This window comes from Trematomus bernacchii, unplaced genomic scaffold, assembly GCF_902827165.1.
Source record: "Trematomus bernacchii unplaced genomic scaffold, fTreBer1.1, whole genome shotgun sequence".
In the NCBI taxonomy this organism is placed as follows: domain Eukaryota; kingdom Metazoa; phylum Chordata; class Actinopteri; order Perciformes; family Nototheniidae; genus Trematomus; species Trematomus bernacchii.
Window position 1 is genome coordinate 10,425,775 of NW_022987705.1, and position 15,238 is coordinate 10,441,012.

General features: G+C 41.8%; 1 protein-coding gene across 5 annotated transcripts in view; it reads right to left on the reverse strand.

Annotated features, from left to right (window-relative positions):
- The window catches only part of gabra1 (gamma-aminobutyric acid type A receptor subunit alpha1), a 30,808-nt gene extending 18,491 nt beyond the window's left edge, over positions 1–12,317 (reverse strand). The window contains exons 1-7 of one of the 5 annotated variants that reach the window (XM_034139987.1): positions 12,084–12,317; positions 9,767–9,869; positions 5,745–5,857; positions 4,687–4,754; positions 2,762–2,982; positions 1,318–1,400; positions 36–179 (exon numbers count right to left, since the gene is read on the reverse strand). In XM_034139987.1, the coding sequence (XP_033995878.1) occupies positions 36–179; positions 1,318–1,400; positions 2,762–2,982; positions 4,687–4,754; positions 5,745–5,857; positions 9,767–9,846 (709 nt within the window). In that variant the 5' untranslated portion in view covers positions 9,847–9,869; positions 12,084–12,317. Of the gene's footprint in view, positions 1–35; positions 180–1,317; positions 1,401–2,761; positions 2,983–4,686; positions 4,755–5,744; positions 5,858–9,766; positions 9,870–10,633; positions 10,653–11,306; positions 11,629–12,083 lie in introns of those variants that run through there. The other 4 variants (XM_034139985.1, XM_034139989.1, XM_034139986.1 and 1 more) reach the window with 4 other exon arrangements.
- Positions 12,318–15,238: the final 2,921 nt, after the last annotated feature.

Consider the following 15,238-nt stretch of genomic DNA (forward strand, 5'->3'; position numbering starts at 1 on the left):
CATTCTGACCACATAGTTACCTAACTAAAACCTACCTGTGCTGGACTGCACCACACCAGAATTCACATGTTGCCCCATCAGATCGTACTGGTTTAATCTGGACCCATCCTCCGCCACCACCACGGACAGGTCGGGCTCTCTGGTCCACACATACACCACCTCTGCTCGAGTGTAGGCATCTGGAAGGAAGAACGGAGCAAAAACCTATAAATTATTTTGCTGCCGGTTTTCTGTTGTCACGTGTTGCCTTGCGGGTTATATTTTTGGAGTTGCTAGGGATGCCAGTTGAAGAAAGAAAAGACACATCTAAAGTGTGGTTCTCCACTAAAATCCCCTAGTTCCATTTTACCTCATCTTGTCTTCTCTCATCTCGTCTACTCTGCTCTCATCTTAATTCTGCCTGTCTTGTCTCATTTGCTATTTAAGCAGATTATTTTCTTTCACCTTGTTAGAGTGTCTGCTAACGTCATCTCCACTGATTTATGTAATACTCCTCAGCTCGTGCTGTCTCATATTTTGTTGTCCTTTTTTCAAACATTTAAGCATTTTGTGATGTGATGTCTTTTCACATCACGTCATGTCGTCCCTCTACTTGTAAGAAAACAAACAAACAACCTCCCAACAGGACAACATGACCTTAAAACAGCAAAGTCAGTCTTTTCTCCCCTCCGGCCACCCAACCTGTCAAAGCTGCAGTGTGGCTCGACCACTGCAGAGGAAAGGATGGCTCCACTGCAGACTGCAGCATACGGAAGAGAGCTCATCACTGAAATATTTAGGGAGTGAGTTCAATTTAAAGGGGGGTTGATGCTAGGTCCTCTCACTCACGCTGTGCAGCTGTCTGAAGAATGGTACAGAGATATTTTGACGTTCACTTCTCTTTCAATTTCGCTATTTTTTTTGCTTCTAGCTTTTCTCTCTGTTCTTGTCTGCGGCCTCAATCACTCTATATCTTGTTATGTCTTCTCAACGATGATGCAGGGTAGGGGTAGCTGTCAGCGGTGAGCAGCTGGTGTGATGCTCTGGAAACGTTACAAAGAGGGCTGCCTCGGATAAACACAGGTCTGTGCGCTGCACGCCTGCCAGGGTCTTGCAGGGTCTTTCAGGGCCTGGCAGGGTTGAATGGGGGGGCCAGAGGGGACTTGGCGGACAGTTCCTCTGGGAGAACAGCTGTTACCACACTGTCATCTCTTATCTGGGACTGGTGCGGGCTCACGCTTCCAGTTAGATGAAGTAGTGACAGCGTGTCAGAGAGGCATGTGTCTGTGTGGTGTGCATTTATATGTAAGGTTGTGTGTGAGTGCAGCGGCCACTTACAGCTGCCAAATTTCAGTGGACAAGCATGGGCATCCATCGGGAAGTCTTCCAGGTGCATGGGACATTCTGCTCTTACTGTAAGCCTAGAGAGATTCATACAGACATGGAGAGTGAATTAGACAAAAACAAAACCGTAGCAAGCAAATAAGAAAAGAATAGCAAAGCCAGTAAGAAAGAAAGAAAGCGACAATGATGTCAAAAGGATGAAAAAGAGGATTGGAAGAATTAGGGCACAAAAAAGACAATTCAAATTGAAGCACCACAAACATGTAATATATTACTTATTTATTTTTCAAAATCTCTGCACCAAACAGTCAAACAGCAGCTATACTTTTCCCCAAACCCACGGAAACGCTCCAGCCACCTGAGCTGTGGGTTTCTATTTCCTGACAGCTTGGTGAAAAACAGCTCGTCAGGCCACCCGTGACACACTAATCTCCCATCCATCCCTCATCTCGCTCATCTGTGACAGCAATATGGGCTCCGCCTCCACCCCCTCCCCCTGCTGGATAACATGCTAAAACCAATGTTTTACAATCCTTGACTCAGACATCTCACATTAGCATCACCCTGCAGTGTGCGTCAAGGTTTGTGCCGTCTCTGAGGCTTTTATTTACCCGCATTCTGCTGAAGGATACAGAGGTGCCACGACTTGTTCTAAACTCAGCTCAGCTGGTCATACACCTTATCTTCCTGCTCGCAACTGTCCCGTAGAATCCCCAAAGTAATAAATCATGACAGGATAAAACTATTTCATTTTTCCTGGTGAACACTACAATGGAAAAATGACAAATTGTTGTGTATGTATGTGGTGCACAGAACTTCTAAATGGCTGACCATAATCTTAGAACAATACGTAATATAAAATGATATATAAAATAGAGAGAATATACATTTAGAAGACTAATGAATCATCTTTGTGTGAGAAGGACAGTATATGCAGCACTATAATAATACTGTCTTTTTTTTTTACAGATAGAAGCAATCTACCTCAGAAAATGTACTCAATGAAAATGTTTAATAAATAGCCTAAAAATAAAGCTGGTCATTCTTTTCATTTTAGTCCTATTAATAAATTACATTTTAAACAACCAAGATTAAAACCAACAGTAAAGCCAGAAAACCCTTTTCCCTCTGTGCCACAAATCTTCTAAAATGTCCAAAAACTATTAAGAACACATCAATAAACATCACCCTTTGACTGGTTGACACTTTCCTTCTTTTCCATGCATATAGGCACTGAAATGTATCATTACTCAATTCCACATACATTGCTCTGGTGCCACAAATATGTAGAAGCACACCACTTGTGTATTTACCCACAGCTGAAAAATGGTGCCTACATAATGCACTATTTCATTCAGTTTGAGTAATATAAGACTTTCAGCATCAGCTCTAAACCAGTTAGAACTCTGGCTCGTTTTTTAAAATCCAGTCAGCCTACCTCATGGTGTACAGCAGAGTTCCTTCCTCTGTAATTCGCAGCAGCTTGTTCGGCATGGTCATGTTGTGAGCCACGGACTTCTTGCCGTTGTGGAAGAAGGTATCGGGGGTCCAGATCTTGCTGGCCATCAGGTTGTTGAGACGTAGCACGGCCATGGGGCCTTTGAACTTTAACCGTTCATCCTTCCAGCTCTGTCTGAAGAAGACATCAATAGTGTACTCCTACGGGTGCACAGTAAGGGGTAAAGAAATATAAAAGTCAAGAAGGAAACAAAAAACATCCCCCCCCAACCTGGTAGCTGTTTTATTTCCACCTCCATCTACTGCTGCTGGCTCAAGATAATGAGTAACCTTATTTTTCAAAAAAAGATTTGCAATGTTTCTTTTTCTGTTCCTCATGTCACTTTGACTTTCTCATGTTAGTCTTGGCCTTGTTTCCCTGCTGGTAGCTGTCTCTTCGTGTTAAAGCCTTTGCCAAATATAGGGAGGATCTTCTGGACGGAGGTGCATGGTTTCCTGGCTGGTATCTTTTATAAAAGATACCAGCCTCTAATGTTAAGTATAGTAATTGTTCTCTATTTTTATTTAGTTATATGTTTGGTTGCTTTTTCCATTACATTTCACAACCATTTTGACACAATTATGGTCAGTGTAATGGCATGTATGCAAATGGGGCATTGTTTGGAAGTGCCACACATGATCATTGTTAGCATTTGTCTTTAGGGAAACTTCTTCGCTTAGTAATCTAAATTATAATGGACACAAAAAGGAAGCACTGGACAACAAAATTAGGAAGACATTTCATTTTGAAGGCAGCTAATGACTATAGCTGAGAGCAGATTCTAATGGTTCCACATGACTGCCCGGCACAGTAAAGAGAGGCTGTAGAAATTACAGCGCAGCCTGTTTTTCTTTTGTTCTCTTATTCCCCCATTCCACTTGGCCCACGTAAGATAATTAGTGTGAGCTGAAACAGAGCTTTGAGGTAATACAAGGGGATAGGGAAAGGCTGGAGATGGAGAAATTGTTCTTTGGCTTTCCATCTGGCCTTATAACACAGCAGAAAAACAGTCCTGGCCCGCATGTCAGCCACTGCAATTAACTGAGATTATGTCACTTCACGTGCAGATAACAGAAGTCCTTTCTTTTTTTAAAGCGGTAAAGGAGAGGCAGTGAGACATTTGGATGAGATTAATTGGTTTCCAGTGCAGAGAGTAAAGATCAGATCATGCTCATGTTGGAGCGGCCCACAGCTTTTTTTTAAGGTAGCATACTGAAGAAGACTAAACAAAACATAAATATGATGACTCATATTGTTAGGTAGCATTTTATTTCAATATGGAATCGTAGCTTATTATTTGTATTGCCATCTACTGCCAAATCATCTCACTATTCTGTAATGACTAGAAAAATCCATTTGGAATATGATAACAGCTTGAATTTAAAAAATATAGGCAATACATAACATATTGATTGTGCTATGTTTGCCCAGTAATTACATTTTGCCCTTTAATTACTTTTACTTTACAGCACATTCAGTCCTTCAATTTTAATATATTGTTAGTTAGCTCTGTAATTTTTAGTAGAGACAGATCAGCATAGGTGTAGACCCGAACATTATTAGTATTAGTATTATTATTATTTATTTTTTTACATTAAACTTTTTTTTTTAAACTTCTTTAGGGTCAAATTTTAAAGCATATATCAACATCCACATAAAAGTCACATGCAGTCGTATTAACGAGACGGGATGGCATTTATGTAGAGCTGGGTTACGAACCATGCACAAGGAAATACATTTCACACATGTAACATGTTACAGTTTACACAACAGTCTGCCTGGAGAGTTTATAAGACAGGGGTGAGGGTGGAGGAACAGGGAAAGGGGGAAACTGGTGACATTTAAAGAAGCAAAAAGAGTCTTACCATCTCATGGTCCGAAACTGGCCCAATACTAGTCACGAAAATGTCAGTCTTGACTTCAGTTACACGCTCTGTTGAAGCAGGAAATTGCCAGAGTGAGTGACTATCAGTGGCATTCATTAGCCCCTAACTACCTGTTAATACAAGCCTACCTGGCTGCCTCTGATCCATTCAACATTATGTAACACATTTACACACACATAAATTGGAAAAATAAAAACACACCACAATAAAAACATCCATTTTGTAGATCGATAACCATTTCTGCTGGTATTGGTTTCAGTGTCAGCTCCATTACCGGGCCAGTGGTTCAATCCCTTCATAAATGTGCACATTGCTGTGTTACTGACCACTCTGGTCCCATAATACTGATAACCGAAATGGGTCTACTGGGGATTCAATTGGAGTTGGTGGCAGAGGCGATGCATGGGTTAGGGTTGGTTTCTTGCGATTCTGAAACTAAAATACGACAGCATTATTTATGAATGATACCTATCATAATCCATAATTTCTTCCCCTCAGCTGCTGAACTTTTAGCAGGCTTGGTTTTATTCGCCTGTCGGTTTGATGCCTGCTACATCGCACTGTGCAGTCCTCGGTGTCCTTCACACACCAATTCTCACATTATCTCTCCTCTTTTTTCCCTTTTACTCTGTTCTTTCCTATTCTCTATTTTTCTCATGTTCCATTATCTGGATTTGTCTCAGTCTCCCTGACATTTTGTTTCTCTCTCTTACAATGGTCAGTTGACAATAGAGTGAAGAGCAGCCCACACGATGAAATGTCATTCACTGTGTTATATTAGAAGTCCTGGCTTTATGACAATTCACTGTTTTACAAAAGCTGCAGTTGAAGAATGAGTCTCCCGTTCTTTTTTTCAATTATCACACACACAATCTGACAGTCAAAGCAAACCCACCTCCACAAGATGTAGTCATGTGGATATTTCTATTTGTAGTCATGTGAAAATAAAGCTATTTGTAGAGGTTTTTTCTAATGACATTTGAAAAAAAAGAAAAATATTCAAACAGTCACTGTGAGGGAAAAAAGGGTTTACTGACCTCCCAGTCCTGGCCTGAGGCGATTGTCATAGCCATCCAGAAGGCTGTCTAAGATCTTGGTGAACACTGTAGTGTTATCTGTCTGTTCATCTGTCATGCCGTTCGTCCCAGAGCTGGCAAAGCAAAGAATAAGATTTAAAGTCTTCACAGTTAGACTCCAAAACCACATTCAAAACTGCCAAAAGAGTAAGAACAAACCCTGAATATGAATCATACTGTATATCAAAGACAAAAAAGAAAGATCCCTGCTTTGTAGTTAGCAGGACAGCTCTGTTGAAAAAATGGACAAAATTGCCGCATTTTACTGTTGTTGCCAAAGGGCAGATAATCCTGTATTATCCCTTCGGAAAGTGTGACGAGTGTTAAAGTTATTTTCATCCAAATGTGAAAATGGGCATGCAAGCACACATGAGTGTGCACCCACGCGCAGACACAATCTCACAGAGAGAATAGAGAAATCATAATACATTATTTATACCATAATATGGTCTTTCAGACCACAAAGGCCTTGCTGAATGTGCTTTATGAACAACATGAAACAAAATGCTAAGAGCAATGCCGAAAACAGTCACAATCAGTAATTGCAAGAGCAGAGTTTGCAGCATCTCCCCGCATAAATATTTCAACGCACTCATAATCAGGAATATGGCCCCTAATTACATTGTATAAAGGCAGGATGCGACAGGAAAGTGTGTGTGTGTTCTCACACCCGAATAAAGGAATGCATGCGCTGTAGGCTTAGGGTCTACGCACAAGCTTTGGTACATACCATGCATATGTTTGCATGTGGGTTAGGGCTGATAATAATCAGATGAAAGTCTCTCACTAGGCATTGTATGCCTCTAAGCAATCATCCTCTCCCTCTTTTTATGCCAATAGCATTTGATTTGATTGCATCCTAAATAAACAGAAAGTGTTTGGAAACAAGCTCTGCAAGCTTAACTGCTCCAAGGAGAGGGAGAGGTCATCAAGATTATTTAGCAGGGACCTGCAACGGGAGGGTTGGAAAAGTAGGAGGGAGGGAAAGTGGCTTCTGGACAAACATGTGAGTAAAGCTCCAAAGAAAGACAAAGAAAATACAAAAATATGGGAGATAAAAAAGATGGATGTGAGGCGGATAAAAGGAAGAAGAGCGACGTTGGGAAAAGGTTAGGAAATTAAAGTGGGGAGGGGAAAAACAGTTCATGTTCAAAGCTGTTGGATTGAACATGAGCCGCTAAACATTTTGCTTTCTAAATAAGGCTGCCACATCCGCGTCACACACGGATTTGTATAAAAATGGTTAATGTGTTTCTCTCAGCAACCGATTTTGCTCAATTTGCAAGCGTCCTTCCATCTGCCAAAAAAAGGCAACTATCTGAGCCAGCATTTAAACTGTGGAAACTGCAATGAGCAATTTTGTTTAACGTCAGTCTTGAAGGTAACAGCTTTGAAATATTCGCATTCAAAACAATAACTGGTCTGTTTTGTTTTGTTTGGTCTTGGTAGCCAATTATGTATATACAAAAACATAACTTGCATCCATTGACAGGCTAAAATAAAACACAATCTCCTCTTCCCTTCCTTATTGTAATTTTCCCCTATGTGGGACGAAAAAGGAATTCTGATTCTGATTATTATTCATACTTTTCATATTCATTAAGGCAATTTTAATTTGCCCTATATCAGAACAAAACAACAAAGCAGTTTTTGGTCCACTCCAAGGGTTACAGTCCTTTTGTAATTCTCTCCACCAACCGAGAAAAAAAGCCAGGATGTCCTGTATTTCTTTCAAGTTCAACAATAATTAAAACGTACTTGAATACACGAAAATACAAGGAAAACAAATCAATGTAAAAAAAAGTGATTAATAATCAGTGGAAAAAACACTTTTTATAAGGTTTACTCTTTGACCTTGCAGTCTTTGAATAAAAGGCTGCTGTTTTTTTCATTGGTTTAAGGTACTGACAAGTCATAATCTATAGTAGAAAGCAACCATTTTACACATTTGGAACTGATGGAATACCACATGGCTTTTTTCAAAGATAGACATGTTTTCCACAGTGTAAATGGGAAACACAGGTGGTGGGGGGTTGTATGTCAAGGAAAAGAAAAGAAAACAGAGAGGAAAGGTGATGTGGAAGAATACACATGTTTATCAGCCAGGGGCCACTTCCTCATAAAACACTGTACACCATCCCCATCTACAGGTCATCTGAACAGCAACAGTGCCGTTCACACTCACTTTGTCAATGTCTCTCTTTCACTCTCTCCCCTTTTCTCTATTTTACTGTACATCTCTCTCTCTCTTCCTCCCTCTCAGTCCCCTTTGCTCTCGTCACTCGGATATCTAATTATAAGGCAATTTCTTTCGTTGGCAACATACTGTAGCAGAGTGCTAGGTCTTCCTGATTACCGTGTCTTGTTGAAATCCCCCAAGGTGTGTACGTCTGTGTGTGCGTGTGTGTGTGTGTGATTCTGTATTTGACTTCAAAAGAGGGACTGGATTATACAGTAAATCTTTCGGTGATAATTGCTTTGCAGTTTGCAGTGACAGTTCCCCAGTAAAGTAATCAGTACTTTTACATTTGCTCTAATGTGCTCAACATTCAGCACATCAGACCCAGTAAATCAAACCTTCCATATGTTAGTCAGTATCCAAAACCTTAGCTACAACCTTAATTAATCAGTTAAATCAAACCAGTGGGAAATCATGACGTATTGCAGTTCATCATACATTTAAAATAGGACAGGTTCCATCTGTGTTCTGCCCTCGCTCAGGGCGTGTAAGATGAAACATGTACTGTGTACTATATGCATGTGTGTTTTTGTGGTGTAGTTGTTGTCACTAAGAGAGAAGCGAGCTGGTCCATCTCAAGACATCGCCATTCAAGTGAACTGCCTCTGACAGTTCTACTGAATAATTCAACCATGCAGAAAAGCCTGATCTCTTGAGTTTCTCCAAGATTACGAAAGAGCTAAAATGATCTCATGCCATTGCAACAGCTAATGAATTGCATGTTTGGTGTTTTATTTTTGACTGTAAATGGTCTGCATTCTTATTTAATGTAGGGTTCAATGTCAAAATGATCCACGTTAATCCAAAGAGTGTTGTCAGATTAGGATATTTTGAGGTATTCCATAGGAATGGCTGCCCAGCATTTGACTCCAGTGGGAATTAATGCAGTTGCAGACATATGACAGTGAGTTACTGCCACCTCTTATCCAATCACTCTCCGTCTTTCCCTCAATATGTTTGTCTACTTCTTGTTAGGCGACATCCGACACCTCAGTGTTGACATTGAGATGTGTGTTGGAACATCAACCCTACCATCCCCACAGTCACCGTCAGAAACACATGCACACATCTTTGCCAATTGCCCCAATGCAACACACATCACCCACTGTTCACAGCCTATAGGTCTGAGAACTGAGAATGTAGATGTTGTCCCACAAGACTAGTGAAAGAAAAAATGGGAGGAAGAAGATGGGTGGTTGTGATTTTGGCTTCTAACCTCCTCCCTGCGTTGAATTTCTTATTGCCTCCATGCAACTCTAAGCATGGTGTCCTGTGGGGATGTCCCAGTTACAACCACAGTGAATTTGCTTTGTAAGGGTGTAACCCAATATACCGAACACTAGGCAGGAAGATATAATTGAAACTCAGTAGGTGTACCACCATTTGCCTCCTTTGCTGGCTGACTGATTTACTGACATATTTACTAGCAAGTAGACCATTGGCAAGAACTGAGACCAATAATAAACTGTAATTCTCCTCCAACAAAAGTGCATTCAACACAAGGTGGTCTTTAGAGTTTGTCCTCCAAATGTCACTAGGCGCAATCACATCAACCATTAACATCTCAATCATATACACAATATTTAAATCCACTGACCGTTTATATCTAACTCTGCAAAAGGCTTCAAAACCAAATCATATGAAAAGTGTGCATGTCTAGTGTGGCGGTCACATATTTAGGATTATCCAATGATCCTAATGAAACATACATACATGCATTTGTAAATAAAAGTGTTGTTCTTACCTTTTCGCACCTAGAACGCTGTTGGCCACAAGCAAGGAAGCCCACAGACACAGAAAGGCCGTCCTGCTCCGTCCACCCATAGTTGCAATATGAGGACCTTTCACTGTTGGAGGTCAAAGAGAGGGATAATTGACATCATTACCAAGTCATGTGAGTTAATGTTCCACCATTAACCCAAACATCTCTTCTCTTCAAGAGTCAACAAACATGCAGATGTGTTAAATACAAACAGCTATTGTGTAGATAAAGGCTTGTTCCTTAAAAGATTAGGCTGTTTGGTCCCTTGCTCTTAATTCACAGATTCGTTGACAGCACATGAATCAAACCAAATGGCCCTGCCACATGCATTGGGCCATCACATGCCACTTGACACACGCACCCGCAAAAGATTTCACATCATCATTTGAAACGATGTGTCACATTGACAGACACCCTAACTATGTGGGGGATCAAATTGAAATAGCAGCTCAGCATTTCGATCATCAGAAAGGGACCCAGTGGAAAAACGACTTTCATAACTGACGCGCACAACACACGCATACGATATGGCTGCATCTGTAGCGCATAATAATTAAGACGAAATAACAAGGCAACACATCACCGACCACATAACACCCTGTGTGAGCTCGTAGCACCTGTACACAGCCTCCTCTAATGCCCTGCAATGTGAAAAGCGCGTTACCGCAATATCAAACCAAATCCACCTAAAAAAACAGCGTTCGCGTCCTCCTCAATCATTAAGCAATAATGTCAGCCGGTTCATAAAGTATGTAAGCAATTAGCCTGCTCTACTGTGCATGCAAAACACATTCACGGTCCATTTTTGAAGGGATAATCGATGTGTCCACGCGAAGACCAATTACTTACTTATAGAAAAGCGCTAAACCATTTCACACACGACCACAGAATCCTGCCGCGAAACACAGCCCACATAGAAGACAATGCCCCTGCTACTTGCTTGTGATGTTCCAAGGTGCACTGGGAGCGGATAGGAGTCAGTGGACGTACAATGATCTGATAAAATGAAATAAAAATGAAATAAATCCTTTGGTTGACAAGGATTTGACAAAGCGGGGATGATGCAGATTAACGATTGGATCAGAAAATCCCGCACAGGCACACTTTCTAAGTTATTCAGAGGAAATGTCACCCTCTTCCCTACAATACATGCACATAGTCGAGCTGGGTAGAAATTAAGCATGCAACTGGCATCCCTGCAAGGTTGCTCTAAATGCATGCATGGCGATCCAATTGGTGCGTGGCGGAGTAATTAAGCAAATGTACGTTGATGCTGTTTTATTCTGAGCGCCGTCCGTGATGCTGTCTCCCGTTTAAAACATCAAATGGTTCTTCTTTGCCATAAAATACCTGTTAAACGGTCCTAATTTCGACGGCGAACTCCCCTTCTCCCCAATAAAACTCGTCTTCGTTTCTAGCGGTGTCCAGCAACACAAACCATCCCTTTCTAAATCAGAGTGTTACTCCCTTCTCTCCTTCTTCTGCCTGATAAAAAGGCAAGAAAATTGAGAATATCACTTACAGCTGACGAGTCGGGGTATATTCGGTGTCCGCTGGCTATATCCCCAAACTTTTGAGAATATCTTTTCTAGCCGGACTGAATGAGAAAAATCCTCTGTGATCTCAGATCTGACGAATTTTTGCTTGAGGCTGGAGAAGCGGCTGCTGACGATATGCGCAGGTCTCTCTCACTGTTCATTGGTGCTGCTGTAGTGAGTTGAACTATATCAGTCTGTCGGCAACAACAAAAATGTTCCACTAAACTAACATATCTTGTCTATGGACCGAGGTCCCTATCCAAAATAACGGTTAGTTCATCAATAGTGCCTGTAAATAAAGTGCATGGCAAACAGACTGTGTCCAAGCGCAGACCATTTAATTTTGGAATAGGCTGAACCAACCTAATATAAAGACTAGCCCGCCCATTTTATATGCAGCACAATTTAACTTCCACTGCTGTCGCCCCTAATCTCTTTTTAGTGGCTGCCATACAAAAATCCTCTTACATTTTCAACTGGGATCCCTTGTTTTTTCCCCATCGCGCTTTCTCTGTCTCGCTCCTATACGTGATGATTTCCGAGGAGATAAAACTGACATACATCAAAAGACCGTTGAAAAACCCAAGACAGCTAGGGCATCTAATGGACATGAGTAACAGTCATAAAACGGACAGTGACTATTTACGATGAAGCAAAAAAGAAGCGAATGAAACACGAATGGATTACACGGCTTCGGATACGCGCGCACAAGCGAGGGGAAAAGACACCTCCAAAATGTAAAGAAAATCGTGTTCCCTCACCAGCTTGCACTGATGAGACGAGCCTCTCTTTGCAATAAAATCCTCTTCGAATCACTCACCGTATCACTCACCGTCTCCTAAAAGCCTGCGTTTCGCATCGAGACAACAGCACTGTGTCTCAGTGTACAGCCAAATATTCTGCTGCTACAGCCGCGCCACTCCACACTGAGCTAAGAACGGCGAGGAGCGCTGAGCCGAGTGCATCTGCAAGGCAGGGGGAAAAAAAAAATTGGGCTGATGATACCCAGCGTATATTTTTGTAGTCATCTGCGTATTTCAAGTTAAACTACAAATCAGAAGACATTTTCATCTCCAAGGACTACAGCAGGAGGCATAAGAGGAAAACAAGGACATTCTTATGGGCAGTTTATATCACATCAGTGTAATTCATGGTTGCATAAGCCTCCTATAAATCCCAGCTGTTGATTTGGGAATGCTTTTGACAGAGGAACAACTCATTTTTCGCCTTCAGTTCTGACTGGGGGTTTATTTTCATCAGAGCAGGCATAGTGAGCTGGCAGTGTAGTCACGTCAGTCTGGTCTGCAGTGCAACGTTTCCTCAGTGTGCGTGTATGTGTGTTGCCTCCTCACGCGTAGTTAAAGTAGTGGATGAGCGTTATAGTTATGAGGGACGTCATTGGTTTATACGTGCCTCTGTATTCTCTCATCCATCTATCTATTTATCTATCTGAGCTTGTTCCACGTTCAGGACAAACATTATAGAAACATTGTGAAACCTTAAAATAATGACAAAAATTACAAGAAATCAACCCGAATGTTTTGACATGGACTTCTCCGCTCTCTTATTGAGCTCTTCTCATATGTTGTTCCTATTACCTGATGCTGTGGTTTCACGCGCACGCGCACATTATTCTTGAATAATGACAACAAGAAACCCCTCCACAACCCCACCGAGCTCCTCCCGCAGAATTAATGCTATTGTAATGCAAGTGGAGTATCATTTCAAGCTGCTTCCCTTCTCCTTAAAGTCAGACGCAACCGCTGCATGTGACTCGATTTGCCTGTGCGCGCGCGTGCACGTGCGGGCATGCATAACCGACACGTGCCCGCGTGCGAGTTGTGTTGGCGCGCACGCCCGAGACAGATAGTGGAGAGGAGGAAAAAAAGTATATAGCTCTGGTCTCTCTGCACGCCTCCTCACGTTTTAATAACCTTCATTTGTGCCAACGAGGAACAGTTATTCGTGGGCAACAAAACACAGCTTTTTCGGAGCACTGCAAGTGATCATATAAGACGAAAATTGCTCAAACAAATAGACACCAGCAAAGGCGTCTTGCCCACCAAAAGCTCCATCTCTGGGCAGCTGATGGGAACGAAAAGCAAAGGTGTGTGTGTGTGTGTGTGTGTGTGTGTGTGTGTGTGTGTGTGTGTGTGTGTGTGTGTGTGTGTGTGTGTGTGTGTGTGTGTGTGTGTGTGTGTGTGTGTGTGTGTGTGTGTGTGTGTGTGTGTGTGTGTGTGTACTAAACGGAAAGAGATGGATGACGGTAATTTAGGTGAGAGATGTGCAGGTTATGGATAAATAATCACTCGCAGTGCTTTTGAATTTTAAAAGAACCGATATTGACGGAATACGCCCCCCCCTTTTCCCTCTGTGTGTGTGCATCCATCACGGGGGCCATATGTGCTAATCATTTGTTCCGTTTCACACAAACTTAGTATACCAACTGCTGTGAGTTCATATTCAGCATCAATATGTGGCAGAGTCAATCTTGTCATAACAACTTTGTGTATTCACACTGAACATCGGTGTCACTCTGTTTTAGGACATAATTTTTGTGAATTGTGAATGTGCCCAATCAGCCTTTAATATGTCAGTGTGTTTTTAGTGTTGGTCCATTTGAAAGGGAAGTCATTCACACTGCAGTTTATATCAGTGTTTGCATGTGAACAAATGCAAGTGCACAACCATTTGCTCCTTCAGGCGTCCTATAGAGCTTTTATCCGGCACTTAAAGCACTGGGATTGTTGACTCTCAAAGCAAAAGTGGCCTTCTGAACACTGGTGACCCTGAAAGGATTTCCTGACCTTTTTTTTTATAAGTGAACACAAGGCTTCTAATGACACTGTCACATTCTCAACTAGCACAGATCTTTTAAGAGTGCTGGTCCGCAACCACACAGGAAACAGAAAAGGATCTCAACCTCAGATTATCTCAAGCATTAATAGTATATTAAAATGTATAAAAGCAGGACAAGGCTTTACAGATGTTTCAGTTGTTGTGGAATGAACCACTCTTGAAAAGGGAGGAATGTCTTAACTGGCATGTGATGTCATTGGACCTGGGATTCCTGAGGCTCTGTTAGTCAGCGGTATGTTGTGGCTCCTGCACGGTCGGGCTGCTCCTCGGTGATGAGGATCTCCAGTATGCAGCAGGTAGTGCTCCCATCTGGCCTCAGACTGAGACTTTAGCAGGTGACATGGATCAACCCAAGTGTAGTTCCCTTCAATTACTGCAGTAAAGCTTGATTTCTGCTTGCCGTTATTTCGCCCCTGAGGCTTTTTCATGTCACAGTGCCAGCAGTCTCTTGAACCCGGTCTTTGTGCCTGCTTAACAGTGTCTCATTCCCTTCGTTTCGAGCTCCTGGTGTCATCTGTTATCCCTCATCCAGACTTTCCAAATGTGTGTTTCAGTGAGGTGCTATGCGCATTTGGTAGCAAAAGGACGAGAAACTCTCACTGCAAAAAAATCGGGGATGAACAAAGTTTGGAACCATTGTGTTTAGATTGCACTTTGACGTCTGCCTTTCAGGCAGTTTTGTGGCTAAAGTCTGTGGTTCCCTTTCTGCAGAGAATTAAGGGTGACTTGCCTCAATCAGTCGTCCTGAGGAATAAATCAGGCTGTTGTTAAAGACAAAAGAGTGCTTCCCCTCTGTGAGCTGCTCTCTGCAATCAGCCATAAGCTGTGTCTCCTCTGAATCACTGTGTCGCACAAGGTCCAGCGTAACACACTCACACACACAGGGGAGCAAGTTCACATTCATACCTACCTGAACATTATATCTCATGTTAACAGACATGCACACATGTGAAAATATACACACCTATATAGATTTTTTTTTATGATTACAAAAATGCATATTGTTCACATACATACAGACTGCATGTGAACACATTAATATAGCTTTACTTTATGT